Source organism: Conger conger, chromosome 3 (assembly GCF_963514075.1).
Source record: "Conger conger chromosome 3, fConCon1.1, whole genome shotgun sequence".
In the NCBI taxonomy this organism is placed as follows: domain Eukaryota; kingdom Metazoa; phylum Chordata; class Actinopteri; order Anguilliformes; family Congridae; genus Conger; species Conger conger.
The window spans coordinates 52,056,111-52,077,230 of NC_083762.1; the positions used below are offsets into that span (position 1 = coordinate 52,056,111).

General features: G+C 40.4%; 1 protein-coding gene across 1 annotated transcript in view; it reads left to right on the forward strand.

The window, feature by feature from the left end:
- The first annotated feature begins 3,508 nt into the window (after positions 1 to 3,508).
- Positions 3,509 to 21,120, forward strand: part of LOC133123480 (actin remodeling regulator NHS-like) — a 125,721-nt gene continuing 108,109 nt past the window's right edge. Inside the window, exon 1 of the mRNA XM_061233948.1 lies at positions 3,509 to 3,788. Within this exon, the coding sequence (XP_061089932.1) occupies positions 3,509 to 3,788 (280 nt within the window). The remainder of the gene's footprint in view (positions 3,789 to 21,120) is intronic.

Sequence of the window (21,120 nt, forward strand, 5' to 3'; positions counted from 1 at the left end):
CAGTAATCACCTGCAAACTGTCTGAGTCTAATTACCATTCATTCACACAGACACTCATCTCCGAGCTCTGACTCTATAGATAACAAGGTAGCCTTGTGTATTTATAAAATTAGACGGTTTAGAATGGGGAACCCTGATTGATATATAAATACCCCCTGAACACTGTGTGGTTTGGTTTCTTGATGACAGCCGCACAGGGTGGGCGACAGTGTGTCTCAGACATGGTTATTTAAATATGGAGGATTTGTAAAGGTAATGATAATGGAATGGTGGTAATTGGTATGTAACCATCTTTTGCATCTGATCAGTGGAATCAGAATTCTGGAAATTACAATGTGCTCATAATACTTAGTACCCTTAGTACTATTTTTGAGCAATGTTGAATTTAGCGTCAGCCTGCAACATTAGGGAATATGGCACTGGCCTCATAGTAAATGCAATAAAACAAAGAAACCCAGTTTGAAGCAGTATTGACCAATTCCTTGGTCCTATCATACAATTTGTAATTACTCAGAATAAAAGCATCTTTGCATGATGGAGCGATATCAGAATTTCCAATTGAAGCTTGGTATATCCTCCACTAGATGGAGCTCTCAAAACTCTAACAACTGAATAAAATCAGTACTCTCACTGAAACATTAAATGTATTTCACAAATGTAAACAATGCAGCTACTGTAAATGTCATTTCGCCAAGTTCTATATGTGCGAGCAAACAAACCTGTTTGGATTCAATATGTTGCACTGGCATCATAAATTCATGTAAGAAATAGACAATACCAAATTCAATATAAATTTCTAACTTTTTTTCAAGGTGATCGCTACCTTTGATACATTGGCTACCTTTGATATCTGCATATATTTAATGTACATTTTTGTATGTGTTCACCACAATGGATTTAATGGATTTTAGTATAGGTTTATAGACATATATTGAGATATATAAACTTCTCACCAATCTTCACATTTAATCCCTTTCATCCCTGAATTCTGCTGGCTGTGTAACAAGCAAACATTGAATACAGTGGTGACATTTTTGTTGATTGTACACAGAAAGGTTCTTATTGCTTTTTGCACTCAGAATTTCAAGTTTGTCAATTTGCCAATTTGCATGTTTCTGTATTTGTAAGCAACTTCGTACGTGTATTCTTCTTAGGGGAGCACACCACAACAAAATTGTATTTAATATGTTCTATATTTTCTAAAAAACACGTATCAGAATTATTGGCACCCCTGGTTTAATACTTTGTGCAAACACCCCTGGCAAGCATGACAGCCATGAGTCTCTTCCTGTAATTTGTGATGAGGTTAGAGAACACATTTGGAGAAATGTTTTACCATTGAAGACCATGTATAACTTTTTAGAATCATTGATATCCTTGGGATAGCCAACTCTTCAGTTCTGGCCACGGGTTTTGTAATGGGATTTTGTAATTGGGGTCTGGAGACTGACATGGCCATTACAGGATAAGGTTGTTCCTTTTGCTTCTTGGCAGAGGCAACAAGATTTTCAGCCAAGATTTCCGGGTACGTTGTTGAATTCATTGTGCCATTGATCTTAAATAGTGCCCCGAGACCAATGGCAGCAAAACATCTCCAAAACCTCAATGACCCACCACCATATTTGACAGTAGGTATGAGGCTCTCCTCGAAAAGGCCAAAAGGTTTTGGTCTCATCTGACCATAGCTCTCTTTTCTACTGATAATTCCACTGAGGTTTGACAAACTTTTGTTTGTGTTCAGTGAGGGCTGATTTTGTGCCACCCTGACTAGTATGGAGGTGCCAATTTATGGGGGGGAGTTTTCTTGGTGACCCCAAGACACAACCAATCTCTGTAAAACTGTGGTTTGAGTATCTCAGAAACTGCTGATCTCCTGGGATTTGCACGCACACTAGTCTCTAGAGTTTGCAACGAATGGTGCAAAAACAAAAAAAATTATCCAGTGAGCAGCAGTTCTGAAGACAGAAATGGCTCGTTAATGAGAGACCTCAGAGGAGAATGGCCAGAGTGGTCAAAACTGACTGGAAGGTGACTGTAACAGAAATAACCACACATTACACCAGTGGTACGCAGAAGAGCATCTCTGAACACACAACGCATCATAACTCTAAGTGGCTACAGCAGAAGAAGTCTAAAAAATAAGTCTAATAAATACCTAATAAAGTGCTTACTGTGTGTATATTTAGTGCCCTATAAACAACATATTTATGGCACTAACTAATTTTTGCCAAACATGTCAGTTAGAACCTTATAATATTAAGGTCTCAAAGGGTAAACAAATTCCTTTACCCAAATGAGCAGCATCCTACTCATAGTCCAGTCCACACACAAACCACTGCATGACAAGATCACCTAACCTTTCACTAACCCCTCTTGGTCCAAAGCTTCACTATGCAACTGTTGCAATTCTGCTGCAGACACTGGCAAAACCACAGGAAGCGCTTTAGGCTACCCTGTCACCCCTGCCAATTCTTCCCCCATCAGCTGGGATTTAGTGAACCCCTCATTCAGCGGATGTGAAAGCGGCCCCAGACCAGCCCTCTGTTCGCCGGTGAAAGCACGATCACACAGAAAAATGTCCACTGTGAAATCAGCTGAGTCTGTTTTCATCCCTCTTATTCTCAGAAATTCTCTAAGAGGTAATTAACTCCCGGAATTTCCTTTGGTTTAAAGCATGTGGTCATGAAACCAGGGGATCTTAAAGGCTCGGAGGGAAATTTAGGTTTTATTTTGAAGAGTGTGCTGGGTGGGGTGGGTTCTGGAAAATGGCAAATTATCTCCATCTTTCAGCATTCTGAAGCCATAGGCCCAATACCTGTAAGATGAAAGTTGAGGTGTGCACAGCCTATGTTTAGGCTATGTGGAGCGTATTAATTCACTTTCTCACACACTTCTGTGTTATTGTTGAATTGAATTTTACGGACAAATACAAAAATGTTAACAGTATGAGATTATCATAAAGACAGGGTTTTAAATTCCTGTAAAATCAGTTCAGTTTTGCGGGCTGATTGTGTTTGGACAGAATAATTTAAACAGCTGTTACAACATTACTCTTTTTAGCAATGTTACGCGTAATTTATTGTTCAGTGTTTTTTTGCAGATTGTATTTATGTATGCCTATTGCTCTGCAGCTTGTATTTGACAACCACACGAAGAAAATGAGTTTTTACCGACTCCGTGTGGTGACTTGGGTGAATCGACGCTATTCCAGATCCCAGGGTGATTTGCACTCCGGGTTTTCGCGAAATTCCTTTTAAAATGCACCTCTCTTAGAAGCATTGAAAAAAAATAGCGACGATGGGCAACTGATGATCAGAGGACCAGCGAAGATCCAGCTCCGAAGGAAGGCTGCGCTACTCTCTATCTGTATGTGATCTTAACCGTAAGTGAGCCAAAGGATGGAGGATTTAAAGCTGTTTTTGGGAATTTTGGATTGAGGGGGAGAAGAACCTATGCGAGTGTGTTCTTGGATCTGACTATTTTAGGGGGATTTATTTTGTCTTGCAAAATGCCTTTTGCCAAAAGGATCGTTGAACCTCAGTTACTGTGCAGGCACGCGATTCCGAATGATGAGGGCTTGCTTTTCGAGGATCTGTGTTCAATCAACAACGTGGCTCTTTCTCGGACCTTGCGGCAGCTCTCCGATTTGGCCAAGCACGCCTGCTCCCTGTTTCAGGAGCTGGAGAACGACATCGTCTCCACGAACCAACGGGTTTGGGTTCTGCAGAACAAAATAGGCAGAATTCAGCAGACCGCCAGCGGACTAGATCCCAAACAGGAGGCAGTGCGTGAGTACCTGATTTACAAAATTACCTACGTCTGTTCTCTTCAGTGATGTTGAATAAACCTACAAGCACAAGCATTCTCATAATTTTCTGTGGAATATGGTTCTGTAATTTGAAGAACATTCAATCACCCAGAATGTTTTTTGCGGTGAAAGGTTGTTGCTGACTATAGCCTACATGGGGGTCACACGTCTGATTTTATCTCCTCCACCACCCTGCCCTCGCGTGTTACGGTTGATGAAATTAGCAAGTCACAAAGTCAGCAAATCAATCCCAGTTGTACAGTAGGGTATCCAACTGACTCTTGGTATAAAAATCAAGTCATGATATTTGGTGGTGCATTAGATTAATATGGAATCTTTTGAGACTGGGACAGAGGGGCGTGTGTTCTGCGCGTGCAGCGGCGCCGGCATCTTCATCAGCATCTATGTGCTTATCAATATTGTAAAAACAGCTATCGCTGCAGGTGAAGAACGCTATTTTTGTAGTGATTCGAATTAATGCTAGCTAATATTCGTCATTGGATGACCGTTTCTTATCTGATATTGTGCAACTCACCGAAACCAAATAGCCCATTATTATTATTATTATTATTATTATTATTATTATTATTATTATTATTAGTGTTGTTGTTTTCATTTTGTGGACATTTCCGTTCCTTACAACGAATTAACACGTTTGGGAAAAAGATAGGCCTATGTGGTCGCACAAAACGACCTTAATGGCTAAGGTGATGCAAATGTCACTCATTCGTAGTAAAAGAAAGAGATGATGCTGAAATAGTGGCCGACACATTTCTAATGACCAGGGCTGAGATATAGTTGGACGAATGGCCTTAGTAGGCTATATATCTCCCTTCCTTCTGACATATTGGCTAGGCTAACCCGAAAAAAGGGCAAGGAGCACATCATGACATTGTCGTGAGAAATGCATTGCACAGGCCACACACTGCTTTAATTGCTATATGGGCATCAGCATGATGAGGAAACAAGTAGTCTATCCTTTGCCGGCGACGCCTGGCATTGCTATGCCAATGAAGCGAACCCCGCTTGAAAACATGTTAGAAATGGTGGTGAACACATCAGGGCAACATGGTCAGTGCAGCCTATAAAACCGGCACAGAGACAGGTTAAAATCGAAACAATGTCACTAAAAATAAAGTATGTGTATTTATAATGAAACGACATCAAATTGAAATGTATGACATGTAGCCAGAAATTTAATTACAAATACATTTTTTACTAGTTATATCACTGCAGAGGCGAAAACGAAAAACCGTTCTTCTTTACCATACTCTGTCACAACTATAAGACTAACTCAGATATCATAGTGAAATGGAAACGCTACTAAGAAGACTGACACCATCTTTAAAAGTGAATTCAGACACAATTTATCTCTCTCTCTCTCTCTCTCTCTCTCTCTCTCTCTCTCTGTTGTATTCAATAATGTTGATGTCATATTAATCCTAGTTTTCTTAGACTAAAATGGATATTCGGACGCAGACTGACTATCATCTGCATGGGAATATTAGACTGCAGTCTGTCTGATCCAGTGACGGTTTGTTTGTTGTTGTTAGTTTTTTTTATTTAACGAGGTGAGATTAATTGATTACTAAGAGAATTCTAGTGAAATGTAATTAAAGTGGCAAGTAATTACATTTAACATTTAAAATTCAAGTAGGCATACATTTAACTCTTTTCAATCTTATAAAAGCCAAATCAATAAACTGATTTGACTTTCCAAATGTTAAGCGAAGTAGATCAGCTTAATGCCTAATGCAAGTTGAGATCTGACCTTGCAAATCTATATGACATAATTTTCTTCAATTAGGATTAATCTAATTATGAAGCCCCTCAGTGAATGTATGTCAAGCTGGTGTTCCTTATTGGCTGTTTGTCTGCCTGAAGTTTCGTACTGAATGTGGGTCTATATTAGGTTTTCCTATTGGTTGAGTGTCATCCTCCTTTCCCCCTAAAGGCTCTCTCAAAGTGATGTTCCTCATTGGCTCTGTCTACTTCAGATTTTTTATTGCCTGTCTCTGTGAGGTTTCTTGTTGACTGTGTATTTCTTACATTCTTCCTCTCCAAGAACACAGTTGAAATTATCTTGTTTTCTGTCCCTAGCCATGTGGAAGGCCATGGCAGAAATGCATTTGCTAATATCAACATTAGGGTGAACACACAGGCAGGTAGGACAGTTCTGAGGGTGCTCATTATCTGATGGGGTGTGCTGTTACCTATTCTTCTCAGAAATGCTCCAATTTCTCTCTTGTATAAAAGCATGCAGATGCTGTCTGTCTTCATGGTATTAGAGGCCCTACCTGCCTTCCTGTTTTTCTGCTATGCTTTTTGGGAAAGAAGAAAAAAATAAAATTAAAATAAAAAAAAAGAAAAGTAAATCCTCACAACCGGGATCAGCTGAACTGTTGAAGCTGAAAGCTGAAAATACTCAGTGAGTGTGTTGCTGAATGCAATACTGGTGGAATCTGGTCCACTACTACTTCCAGATGTAATTCAGATCTGATATGGACAAATCTTATCTTTGTCCAATTTACTGTGTTCAGACCACCATAGAATGTAACACAGCCATCATGTCAAACAAGCAAATACATTATATTATTATTACATGTTATTTAGCTGACTCATATCCAAAGCGACTTACAGTTGATTAGACTAAGCACAGGACTGGACTATCCCCCCTGGAGCAATGCTCAAGGGCAGATCTTATTGTAGCTACACCGGGGATTGATACACAAACCTTGCGGGTCCCAGTCCCTGTCATCAGTCATGTACCTTGTATTGCGTAATATTTACTCTGCATATTTCAACCCCACATTCAACATCATTATTACAGTGCCACAAAATACATCTTTAAGAAACATTTTGTATTCATGTAGTGAAATATACATAGTATCCTGGAAGTATCTGGTGTACTCTGTAAATAAAACCACTTGGAAAAAATGATTACCAGTCCACTTGTGGTTCAAAATCTGCAGCTGTTCGGAACCACTGACAATCAGACTTTCCACAGATTTCTAATCTGATAATTGTCATCAATTGTATTTTTGAATTAGTGTTGTTAGAGTGTAGCTAGACAATGGCACACAAATCAGAATAAGAAGTGGTGTAAATGTGACTTTGATGACCCCCCATGGTGAGTGGGGGTAGGGGGATGGGCGGTATTTTTTTATAAGGGGGTAGCAAATTATCCTGAAGATGCCCATCACTGATAGAGGGAGCTGAGCTATTGGTGTCCTGCTGTGGAACATTGACTAGAAATGGAATAAATGTGTTGGTTTATAATATATTTATATATAAGGGTACATTCATGGCTTATGCATGGTATGACCAATATCATTAATTCCCTCTCAAAATCTGTATTTTATGGATTTATCTTCATGCATAGGGTTTCTCTGCTCAGTTCCAGTAAATAAATCATGGAATGATGTGTCTCGGATGTTTGGAGTATATTACAACCGGTTTATTCCCAACAGAGACATGTTTATACTCCAAATCTAACTCACGCCAAGCAGGACTCTGACACAATTAGGTCAAACGTTGTACACTCAATTACAAAGTCTTCCGGCAGCCAGGCTGATGGGATAGGCTCAGTATCTTTGACACTCTCGGTTACACTGCACTTTTACTATGAAGCTGAAGCCCATCTACACCAAGGGATAATCCACATCAATTCTGAGTGTGGAGTTTGAAATCTTTCTGCCCTCATGATGGCTGTGCGCGTTTCCTATTTCCGCTGAAATCTTTCTTGGTTCAAGTCCAGAGATTTTATTGTTATTTTTTAAGGTCTTGTCTCTCCCTTAGATTGATGCCGTTCTGTGAAGGTTGTTTGAAGTGAATCCCAGAATGTGGGATCTGGAGTAGCCAAAAGCAGGTGAAGCAGAGGAGACTGTGTGGGACGGAATATATGGGGCTTTTAAAACGACTGGAAGGCAATTAAATGCAGTGGGGCCTTTGGATTACCATCACAGAGAAAGTACAGTGAGCAATCCCGAATCAAGAGGTGGCAGGGCCAGGCTCCATGCTGGGTCGTTGGTTCGTAAAAAAAAGGTCAAGGCTTAATTCCCTGTAGATTTTATGCCTTTTAAATGCTTGCGCATAAATCTTTCTTATCTTTCCAGCATTTGCGGATGCTTGGCGCACTACCAATGATAAAGTTGTATTCATTAAGCCCGAAACACCATCATTTATTCACTTCTCTTTGAGTGTAAAAAGGCTACTGCCACATTGTTGTTGTTTTTTCTGCTCTCTGATTTGATCCTGAACATGAAAGACACGTTATTCAAATAACAGTATAGATCCGTAATGTTTGTCCATCAATATATTTAATTTTGGATACATTTGCTGAAATTGAATAAAAAGAAACAATTCTTGAATTTGGATAGGAACATACTTCAAGCTGAATGGTGATCTAATTAAAGTGAGCTCATTGGATAAATGGAGGGTATGTTATCTTAACTTGCAGTCACTATATATGTGGATGGCCTGAGGTGTTCTGCAAAACCCTAAAATTTAACAGCCATCCCTGCACCTGAAATGAAGGCATCCATGGCTACTCCTTGAATGGAAATGAGCATGTCTCTGTCCCCCCTATGCTTCAGAGCACACCCTTTCTGGGGGTGGCGGCAGGGGTGGGATGGGGTGGGGGGGGGTGTGCCTGTGAAGGGTCCCACTTGCCTCTCTTTAGACAGGTCTCTTCCTCTAACACACCATTAACCATAAAACCCAGACCACTGCTTGACCTGTCCCACCCAAGTCCAAACCAACGGCAGTGGGGCCGGAGCTCCTTGTGCCTGTTTATTTTGGTTTGACAAGTACCCCTGTGAGGCTAGAGTTACCCTCATGGTTGATGCTTTAGGGGTCTACCTAATAAAGTGGACACTGAGTGTATAACAGTGTATTCTATTTCTGTGAGGGGTATCGCTGGGTGGTGCAAATTAATCCATTATCCTTTTTTGGGATAAGAGAGAGTGTAGTTTCCAGAGTAAAAAGTTATCCCATGTGACTGCCTACTTGTCAAGCTCAGTTGCCCTGTTTGGGCAGTCACCAAGGCCATAGAAGCGGATATACGTAAAGGTGTATGGAAAGTGAGATATTCAAGGCATTTAGCATTTAGCATTCATCCAGAGCAATTTACACTGCAACTTTTGAATTACAATCCTGGTTGCCTAACCATTGTACAACACTGTCCCTTAAATAAGTACCGAGGGTAACCACTTTCCCAGTCACCCACCGACTGCTCCTCCCTCCCTCCCTGCCTCCACTTTTGGCTCAGGGGATCACATTATTCTCCCTGTGCATGCACTTTCTACCACAGCTCTTTTCAACCATGCAAGGTATACCACACACCCACAGACAGGCATACTGGAGATTAACAGCATTACAGTATGCTGGCCTGTAATAATCGGATATACACAAATTATGGTGGGAATTGGATATCCTCAGCCCACACTGGGCACCAAATTTATTGAGAAAAAAAGGAAGAAAAAAATGGCATAATGCCTCACACAGCACCACAACAGCCACAATGTTTGTCACAGAAAAGTATTTCTTATACGTGTGCAAAAAGGTGCTGAAAAGTGAAATATTTATTTTCAGATATTCATTGTGGGCCGCACAGATGGTGCAGTGGGTAGCACTGCCACCTCACAGCAAGGAGGTCCTGGGTTCGAATCCCCGTCGGCCGGGGCCTCTCTGTGTGGGTGCATGTTCTCCCCGTGTCTGCGTGGGTTTCCTCTGGGTACTCCGGTTTCCTCCCACAGTCCAAAGACATGCAGGTTAGGCTGATTGAAGAGTCTAAATTGCCCGTTGGTATGAGTGTGTGAGTGCATGGAGTGTGTGTGAGTGAATGGTGTGTGTACCCTGTGATGGACTGTCCAGGGTGTATTCCTGTCTTTCGCCCAATGTATGCTGGGATAGGCTCCAACGACCCTGTTCAGGATAAGCGGGTTAGGATAATGAATGAATGAATGAATGAATGAATGAGCTATTCATTGTGACTACCAAGGTTGTATGACCTCTTGAATCTTGCAGGGGGAACCCTTTCCTTTCTAGAGTCTCTATGTGTGTGGCCAAAGACGGATGAGGTGTGATATCTGGGGGTGTGGGTGACTGTTTCAGGGTTATGTCTGAGACTTTGACTGGGGTTGAGTTCCAGCATGGCAGGTGCAGTGTGTCTGTTACTTTATGGACAGTAGGCGAGAAAGAATGTGAAATATCTGGCTAGGAGCTTCTTTTCCACGCTGTGGAGTGCTGCGGGTTGACACAAAATATATATTGCAATAACATATATTAAGCTGTTGCAATTAGATTATGGCAAAACTCATAATCACGATTATATTGTGATCACAGTTATTTAACACGATTACTCATTGACTTTGGGAACAACATGCATTTATTGAACTTTAAAAACATTTTTTTTACAGTGGATTCCCTAAATAAAAGCAAAAATAAATCAATAAGAATATGAATATGAATATGAATAAAAAATGAAAAATATATAGAAATAAATCGCTTCCTGATGTTTTGCCCCATGTGGTCTAAAAAAAAATCACCCCCTTGTGTGGTTGTAAAAAAACACACTTTGGAGACATTTCATCTTGATTTTTAAATCTGCATCTATAATGAACTGTGAGGCTATTGTAATTCCTGAATTACACTAGATTTGTTGTGTATGCATAGTGGAAGTGGAACAAGTTTGGCAATGATGGGAATAAACAATTGGCAGGTGAACACATCTTTCTTAAAGGAGCACTGTGACACTTTTTCAGTTGAGCTAATTCGGATTAAATGCTTAAATTATGTGCGTAGACATTTTTAAAATCCTAAATATGTGGCAAAACTTCTCAAAACAAGCACGTTCAGTGGTTGGCTTGAATCTCCAGTGTTACCAAGAAGGTATCACTGAAACTCCATCCTTGAACGCAGCAATTAAGCAATGATGCTCTGGTTCAGTTGTAACCAGCTAATTTATCTAGCTAGCTAGCTAAATTACGGACTGTGATGACGTAGCCGACGTGAATAGCCGCCCATTTTATAATTTGTATGGATTTAAATGAGATACAACAAGCAGAACTACATTTCTCATTAAAATCAATTCACTATATGGGAATGAACCCTGGCGATTCTCTAACTTTGACACTGCCATTGAACGTGACACGATGGCTACAGTGGAGCCACTGTTCCCTCAGCGTTTTATTTCTGTTTTCCCTAAAGTGGCTACACCTGATAGCACCAACACTTTGTGACTTAATCACATTGTTAATCAAGTAAAAAGATTGAAAACAGGTCAAGGCCAATGATTAGTTTAAGGGGATATTTTCTGCCTCCTCGATTTTGAGAGAGAAAATCTGATCGGCCAATTAATTTCAGTGATAAATATAATTATGTGTAGTAGTTTATGAAACAATGATTGTTTTGGTCCAGAAAGGTTGGGAAAATATTGAATTTTAACCCCTTACGTCTCACTGGCCCAGTGCTGGTGTAATTTTCAATCATTATGGTAACAAGATATACTGTTTGAAAGCATTACTGTTCTGGCTATACAGAACCTATTTTGCCATTGCAAGATGCCATTGCTTTAGCAACAACAGTTCCTTATTTTGTGGGGGGTAAAACAAGCGTGAGGGGATCTCACCTTCTCTGCATTTTGAAAATCCACATACTACAAGAAATAAGGTAATTTCAGTGTCCTTTTCACAACAAGGGTCCAGCAGACCAAATGCATAATAGCTTCTCATTATAAAAATGTGCTAACAAGGGGAAACGTCAATAGAATGTCCATTGTTTACTTTGAATTTCTGGGAAGGAATTATTATTGCTGTCTGTTTCGCTGTTGTATACATCTACAAAAGTACTTGTACATAGGATTGTAATTATCTATGTTTTGTATAGGCTTTCTAGAACACGATGAGGCCAAGTACAAACTTCCAGACTCCAGTATTTTACATGTGATGCAAGTTAGACTGACAGTCTGTAGTTTTCTAGATGAGTACCCTTGGGAATGTGCCTGCTGCCTTTTTTGTCTTTAGTTTATGTAATTTATCTAGTATTTCTTCATGCCCTATCTCAATATTGGATAAGACAAAGAGTATTGCTAAGAGTATTGAGTATGCCTTCCGCCTATTATTAACCTAATTATTAATTCTCTCAGAAAAATAGCCAGTCATCAGCAATATCTTTATTCTTATACAGCAGTTCTCCCTTTTATTAATGCACTCAAATTCCTCCTTAAGTTTCCCTTTCCTGCTACGGTATTGAAAGAAACATTTAAGATTGCATTTTGCAGCTTGTGAAATTAGCCTTTCAAATAGCCTTTTGGCTAATATTTTTTAACCTCAGCACACATATTACAATATTCAGCCTTCAGTAATCATTCTCTCTTTTATACATCTTATACAGTTTATTCTTTTTTCACAAACTCTTACGTATAGCTTTATTCATCCACTGTGGAGAATGCACCTTTGGATTGAATTTACATTGTGCGTCAAGTATAACCCTTTCGAACCTGCTCACAGTCCTGCTCCCAGTCTACATTACTTAAATTTGATCACATTTTAAAAAAAGTTGGCACGCCTAAAATCCTGGACTTAGACAAACACCTCTTAAATTGCCAAAATACATGAAAACTTATTGTGGAATAATCACTTTAGTCCCAATTAGTGCCATTACCTCTGTACAGCAAATTATGTCAGAATCAGTGCATATCACCAGAATTGACTGCCCTCTTGTAGTCTGACTGACATACTGTGTCAAAAAAAGGTCATTTATAACATCTAAAAGTTCCTCCTCATTTTTTTTCCATGTCCAATCACCAAATTCCTGTTAATTCCTAACCAAATATCTGGCACTGTATTCACACTACTGTGAATACCGTGGAGGTCCTGCTCCTAATTTTTTCTGTTAATTCCACAAATTCTCTTGCAGAATCTCAAACCTGCCCTTCCCTATGTCATTGGTCCCTACGTGGACCATGACCACTGGATCCCTCCCTGCTCCGGCTAGGAGCTTGTCCGTGGTTACATCTTGGGGTAATCAATCTCAGAACAAACAACAAGATTAAACAGTAGCACACACCCATGTACGTATCCTTCACCGGGAGGAGCTGAGAGCTGAGAGCTGCTAAGTAAAGGGAGGGAGGACCCAAAGAACAGTTTCTGGGGCGTGGAGGTGGCATGGTGGTAGTGGAGGAAAGGAGGATTCTTTTTTTCTGTATTGGGATGCAACCATGGTTTGGTTTACCTGAGGGTTGTGTGCCTGCAATCTTTGACCCTGTGCATGGATGAGCTGGTCCGCCTGAGGAGATTAGCACAGTTGCCACTTGTCCTCCTTAAGAACCAGAGGTCCCATAACACATAATAGCCTTTGCAGGTATCTAATTAGGGGGGAGGATTTGATGTATGGATATACTCTAGGGCAGGTGACTTTGGTTCCACTGCATTGATTATGAGGTGGAGAAATCACACATATTGTATGTGTTGAGAGATTGATGTCAATTTATAAATCAAACCTTTCATACTGCTGTTCTTTCATGACCAAGAAAGTATAATTAACAACCCCTCTTTGCTAGATGTTTATTAATGTAGGTCTAGTTATTGCTTTTCCGAATCCTTGGGAACCAAAGTTGATCTGTTTTTAAATATGACAGTCACTACATCATATTTTGTGGATTGCACTTTTTTCATGTTGATGAATTCATATTGTTTATATCTCTATCCAGATTATACACGGAAGATAGAAGCATCATTCCATAGGAGTAGGAGAATAACCTCTTTCCCATAAAACGGAAATAATGTGTTCTAATATAGTCCTTTTTCTGAATATTGCTTTTCTGAATTGTGTGTATTAAAATCATGTGGAAATGGAATTTAGCCACTTGTTTTCTCATCATGATATCCATTTTTAACTGCTTGTAAAAAAAGGCATTATTTTAGATGAATTCTCAATCTTGAGAGATACTACTACTACTAAAGGAATATTATTGCTTCCTTTCCATGTATTTGTGGTCAAATTCGTAAATTGGGGAATGTTTTTATCTTTTAATCCTCTCTTTATCTCCACCATCTCTTGCTCTGTCCCTGTGTTTCTCCATCTTTGCTTTTCTCTTTATTCTCATTTTGGCCCTTTCTCTCCCCTTTCCATCACCCTCGCTTTCTTTTACTCTGTCTCTCATTTCTCTGTGTCTGTTTCTCCTTTTCTCTCTCACTCACTAGTTCTCCTCTCAGTCCCCCCCCCCCCCCCCCCCCGTCTCTGAGGATAAACCTGTGTTGGATGCTGTTGTGCTTCTGTGAAGTCTGCATAGTAACAGTGGTCAGGGGAGGCACAGCCTAGCCTTTTGCATGGTTCCACTGCGCTAAATCTCCCCCCTGTTCTATAACAGCTAAGCCCACTGGAGTAAAATTGGGTGTCCTGTTCATCTCTCTTCTTTATTAGGGACTGTGCGATAGACAAGGCAATAAGGAGGAGGCAGAAGGGTAGCATTGCTAATCTGACCGTTGTAACGATACACACGTGGGTACCTATGGAATGGAAATGTGAATGCTGTGGACTGTTCATTGTGATCATTGTGGGAGTCATTGTGGGAGATTGTTTCCCTCCTCTCTCTGTATGTCTCTCTCTTTCTCTGTCTCTGAGAGCTGCAGTGTCTCTCCTCCCCGCAGTGTGCTTATATAGTGGAATTGGAAATGGGAACCTCAGAAAGTCTGAGCCACACCCTACTGTGTTCCAGAGTGATGAAGCACACACAACATCGTATGTTGGGGGTGGAGAGAGAGAAAGAGAGAGAGAGAGAGAGAGAGAGAGTATGCCTGTTTAGAGTGTATTTATATCTGTATGTCTGCCTTTACACTTGGTGAGCATTTTATTCGGTATTCATTAGACTTATTGCTCTATTGCTGCTGTAGCTGATCCTCTTAGGGTTTTGACATGTTGTGTGTTCAGAGAGGCTCTTCTGCATATCACTGTTGTAATGTGTGCTTATTTGCATCACTGTCACCTTCCTGTCAGCTTTGACCAGTCTGGCCCATCTCCTCTGACCTCTCTTATCAACAAGCTGTTTTTGCCCGCAGAACTGCTGCTCACTGGATGTTTTGTTTTTCACACCATTCTCTGCAAACTCTAGAGACTGCTGAGCGAGAAAATCCCAGGAGATCAGCAGTTTCTGAGATGATTTTATGCATTACACTGCTGCCATTGGCTGATTAGATAATCGCATGAATAAGTAGGTGTATAGGTGTTGCTAATAAAGTCCTTAGTGAGGGTACTCCTTCAGAGTTATGTGTGTGTTGTGTGTACGTGAGTGTGTGTGTGTGCATGCATCTGTTGTTGAATGCATGTGTGCATGTGTGTGTTCCCATACATTTTCTGAGTTGTGATGCTCTCTTAAATGAGAATATGCTTGCTGGCATGAGCACTGGTAATGAAGAGACTGTTTATCCTGCATGTCGGTTTATTGGCAGGTTGAATTTGCACCGTCCTCCATTCCACCAGCCGTATAGTATGTGTTTCAACCATACAGTGTGCAGTAGAATAATTAGCAGTGTGAGATGTTTGTGGGCTGAAGCTGGGATATGTGTTTCTGTCTTCTGCACCTGAGGGCAATTCAGCATTTAAATTATAAACTTTTTTGTTGAGCAATTTTCTAGTCACAGGTTCAAATTGCTCATAAAAACGCAATAAAATACAATAACTGAGTACACATAATAAAACAATACATTAAAAAGAAAGAAAATGATGAAATTGATAAAACATTATATAACAAGGTTGAAAATATAAATATAAAAACAAGTTCAATAAAAATAAGGAAATATGCAAACACTTTGCAAATACCATGTGTGCATGATTTGTATGTTAACTAATTGTTAAAGGTACAATCGGTAGCTAATTTCGGACTTTTGGACAGTCAAGAGAGGAATTGCAGCAACAAATTTTCAACCAATGAGCTTCATTATTGTACAGCTAGCTATACGATGTTTTCGTACAGAATGCTGGCCTGTCAACTGCATATTTTGAAACCCAAATTTAAGGACTATAAACACAGGCAGAAGGTGAGTCAACATATCAGTGAGCCTTTTTAAATAATAGGAAGGGATTTACAATGGTCTTGTAACAGTGTTTTAACATCTTACCTATTGTACCTTTAAAGAGTGGCTAATCAGAATCCATCATTTAGGATGGACAAGTCAAAATCGCAAACATCACAGTGCATTAGGATACTTTTGTGTGAAGGTTTATGTTAAATATTACAGTAGCTGTGGACAGCCAATAGTCTCTGTTGCCTATGTGTGACATTGTTCTGAGCTAATCCAGCTATTTAAAGGTTGTTGGTATTCTACAATAGCTTTTTATTGATCATAAAACTATTATCACAAAACTAAATCTTCTACATAAAACACGTCTGTGCTGCAGTCTGCATTATGTCAGGGGATTTTATATTCTGCATACACTAAATGCACAGTATAAGCTTTTATTTAACACATCTTATCTCTACTGAGATGATTTTCTCATGTGCATCTCTATCGTCATTCAAAGGCCTGTATTCAGGGTCATAGCTGTTGATGCTATGGCTATTTGGTATATTTTGTATATACCAAATGTTCTGGACCATACCCGATATCCTCCCTATCTGCGTACCTCCATGCATTTGTGAAAGATGTTTAAGGCTTGTGTCGAGATGTTTAAATGCCTGCCAAAAGATGTGCTTTTCAGTGGTCTAAGAAGAAAGGAGCGGTTCTGTGAGGTGTGGCTTGAGGTTGTTCCATGGGGCAGGATGTGTGCATATGGTGCACACCAGTCCTGAAAGTTTGCCTGATGCAACATGCATTTTGACCAAATGTCAGGACACATTTAGTTATACTCTGTCTTTTTCTCTCTCTCACCGACACACACACACACAGAGTAAAGACTAGTGAGAGTTACCAATTTAACTTCTTCCTTCTCTTCTGAGGCCCATTTTTTAGAGCTGGAAGTGTATTTGTACCGGGTTGAGTGGCTATGCACCCAAACCCAGTTCAAATTATATAAAATTATAGAGCCATATCAGGGACAACCCACTCTCCTCCTCATCCGCACCTCTGGCCCTACCCTTAGGCCCCAACCCCACTGCCAGCCTTTCAAAATAATACTTATAATGCACAGAGAGATGATTCAGACAGGGACAATGATCAGGTTTTTGTTTTGGAGTGTGGGGGTGACATCTTCTTTCCACCAGTGTGGCTGCTTTGTACTATGCATTAAAGAATTGGGAAGACTATTGTGGTATTATGTTGTTAAGAATGGCATGAGGTTTTTTCATACACTGTAAAAAAAAAGATTGTCAAAAAACAGGGAAAGCACTGGCAACACGGCTGCCAAACAAATACCATTAATTAACAGATAATACATGTAAAGCCTAATGACAGTGATTCACTCTAATAATACAGTCATTTACTTTACTTCAAATACATGAAATTACTGTTATTTTACAAACATTGACCTCTATTTCACATGCAAATTCACACTCGATAACGTGTTCCTTTTCTAATTACATAATTATGAACTTTGTTAAAAATAAAATGTTAATTCAATTCGTCTTTGTAAAAATCTAGATCAATGTAAATTGAGGATGAATTAATATACAAGCTTTGAGAATAGTATTTTCCAATGTAACTGCATAATATTCCCCATAAATTCACAGAATTGTTCATCTTCAGTTCACAGTAAAGCATATCAAATAATGTCCCATAGACTTTAGATTTTGCACTTTAATAATGCTTCAGTATCATCTTGTATTGTAAATATTTATTTTTATTTTTTATTTATATTTACATTCCACTTTATTTCATATCTATGTTTCTATTTTAGTATTATTCTTTATGTTGTCTGCATGCACCCACTAACCACAGCCAATTCCTTGTATGTGAAAACTACTTGGTGAATAAAGTTATTCTGATTCTGATAACTAATTGTGTGTAGCACATCTGCAAAGCTGTAATTTGACATAATCTATGTAAATTGGGAAGACAGCTGTCCACTGTAAATCAGGAGCAAGACATTTGAACAATTACACTGCTCAAAAAAAATGGAACACTTAATCATCACAGTGTAACACCAAGTCAGTTAAACTTCAGGAATATCAATCTGTCCATTTAGGAAGCACAAGTGATTGTGAATCAATTTCACCTGCTTTGGTGCAAATGAAAATGGCAACAGGTGCAATGGAGATGCAAAAGCAAGACAACTCCCTAAAAGGTAATGGTTTTTCATGTGGTGGCCACAGACAATTCTCTCTCCTTATCCTTCCTGACTGTTTCTTCTCTAGTTTTGTGTTTAGTGTCCTTGTCACTACTCGTAGTATGAGGCGATGCCTACAGCCATATCAGGTTGCACAGGTAGTCCAGCTCCTCCAGGATGGCACATCCATACGTGCGGTCGCAAGAAGGTTTGCTGTGTCTCCCAGCACAGTCTCAAGAGCATGGAGGAGACACCAGGAGACCGACCATTACACAAGGAGAGCTGGACAGGGCTGTAGAAGTGGGACCTGTGCTCACAGCCCAGCACCGTGCAGCTCGATTGGCATTCACGATAGACCACCAGAAATGACAGGTCTGCCAATGGCACCCTGTTCCCTTCACAGATGAGAGCAGGTTTACACTGAGCACATCTGACAGGCGTGAAAGAGTCTGGAGACGCCATGGTGGACGTTATGCTGTCTGTAACATCATCCAGTTTGGCGGTGGGTCAGTAATGGTCTGGGGAGGCATATCCTTGGAGGGTCGCACAGACCTCCATGTCATAGCTAACGGTACCCTGACTGCTGTTAAGTACCGGGATGAAATCCTCAAACCGATTGTCGCCACTGTCTCTGAATGTCCACCATATTGTTTGCAATTTTATTTTATTAATTCATGTTTGTCATACTTTGTTGGCACTTACTACATATGGTCAGTCCTAAAAATGTGTAGGGAGTCAATTACTGTTTACTGTCCTCTGTCAACTACTCATTAAGCTGAGTATATCTCTTAAATAAACATTCATTCAACAATGTTCTTTCTGAAACATGCTGTACATGTTTTCTTTCACACATCAGAAGATATCTGACATTTCTTGCTGATTTTTGCTGTTCGAATGATTGATTTTCAAAGTATTTTCAAGATACTGTATGTTCAACAGTGTGCTGTTTGCCAGACTTTGGGTGGTTGGAAAATAAGGTTTGGAGGGCATTCAGTGCGTACTGTCCATGCCAATGTACATTCTACCACACATGTACATTTGGCTGCTTCCCCTCCCTTCCCCTCACTGGTTTCCAGTGAGCTGTTCACCCAGGTCAAAAAAAGTCCAGAAAACCAGAGAAGTAGCATTTGGAAAACATAGGAGCAGTGAGCCCTGCTCTCCACATTTGCTCTGCAAATTGGCCAAATGGCTGGAGTAATTAGGGAGAGTGGCAGAGGTAGTGTGTGGGATGGGGGGGATGTGTGCGCTTGTGTGTAAAAGGGAGGGGTTGGGTTGTCATATCGATGAAAGGCTGAGCTAGGAAGATGTGCGAGAATTTCCAGGCAATGGAGAGCAAGCACATTCACTTGCACTTGAATTTACGCACAGCGCTGTGAAGCGGCATGTCTGGACAAGTGAACCACTTATGAATATCTGCACCCCATGAGAGCCATGTTAGAATCCCATTGCAGGGTTTTCAGCAAGTTAGAAATGTGTTTATTTTCCTTGATAGAGGGACCTGACAATAAGCATGGAAGCATAATTAATATGTGTGTCATATAGATGTCCTTCATCATTTGACTGGTCTGGAATTTGTAGTTGCTGTGTCAGAAGTCTTGCAATTTAAGGCATTCTTGCTATATTGGGAGCTTAGGACCTCATGTAGTAAACCTCTAACTCCTTGTTTGTTCAGAGATTAGATGCAGTCTTTAAAGGAGTCTTCCTGCGCAGCTTTGTTGATGCTAAGGCTAAATTTAATTTGAGAGCCTTGAAGTCAACGAATGGTCAATGAGCCCTCTGTTCTTGGACTGAATCTGGTCTGTGCCAGTACCAACTGTGGTCAGTCACTCATTAAGCGATGTGCAATTGACGGTTGTATCACTCAGGATATGAGAGCGTTCAGTTGGATAGGGTTCTCTCGACCCCTGCTGGTTGATACAAGCCAAAGTCGCATACGAAAGGTCTTCCTTCAACTTCTACTCTGAGAGATTAGCTGTAGTATTCAGTGTGAGAAAGAGCAGCCCGGTAACACCACATGCTTTGGAGGAAACTGTTCTGTATACTCTCACGAATCAGCATTCACACATGTATTTGTGGCTGAGGCTGCTCAGCCCCACTTGGGTGAAAAAACATATAAAATAATAAATAAAAATGACATACTATCAATCCAAAAGAAGCTAGAACCTATCGTGAGAAAACACCAAAAGCCTGGATCAGCTGGGGATGGCCTCAAAATTTTCCCTCCCCCAAAAAGAAAAAAGCAGGACCCGTATGAAGACCACTCAAGCCCTATTCTCTTAGTCTATACTGATCTTGGATGGATAAGGCTAGGATAGGGACACTAAGTTAGTGGGACTACTCTGATGATTAATTAATATGGGCACAGGTCTGTACACTCACAGGATTCTTTTACCTGCACTCATTCACTGTGGGAAATCACCATTGAGACCTAGTGCCAAGATGGCTACCCAACTTAATCATGTTGACACTCCATTTAAGGCAAGAGGAGGGAGCCTTATCAACCACTCAGCCTTTTTTTGCTTCCTCTGTTGGAGTATAACATAAACTTAAATGCCACAGTATATTCAATATATCTATGCAAGGCTTAGAATGTCCTCTCAATGAAGCGTACAGCTGCATGTGTAAAAATAGACAGTAGTCAATGGACAACAATGAGACATCCATCCATCCATCCATTATCTGAACCCGCTTATCCTGATCAGGGTCGCAGGGGGGCTGGAGCCTATCCCAGCATACATTGGGCGAAAGGCAGGAATACACCCTGGACAGGTCGCCAGTCCATCGCAGGGCACACACACCATTCACTCACACACTCATACCTATGGGCAATTTAGACTCTCCAATCAGCCTAACATGCATGTCTTTGGACTGTGGGAGGAAACTGGAGTACCCGGAGGAAACCCACGCAGACAAGGGGAGAACATGCAAACTCCGCACAGAGAGGCCCCGGCCGACGGGGATTCGAACCCAGGACCTCCTTGCTGTGAGGCGGCAGTGCTACCCACTGCACCATCCGTGCCGCCTAACAATGAGACAATGAATGAAATTTTAAATGCGTAAAAATGCACAAGCCTTCAGTGTGTTCAGTTCATATTTGATTCAATGGCTAT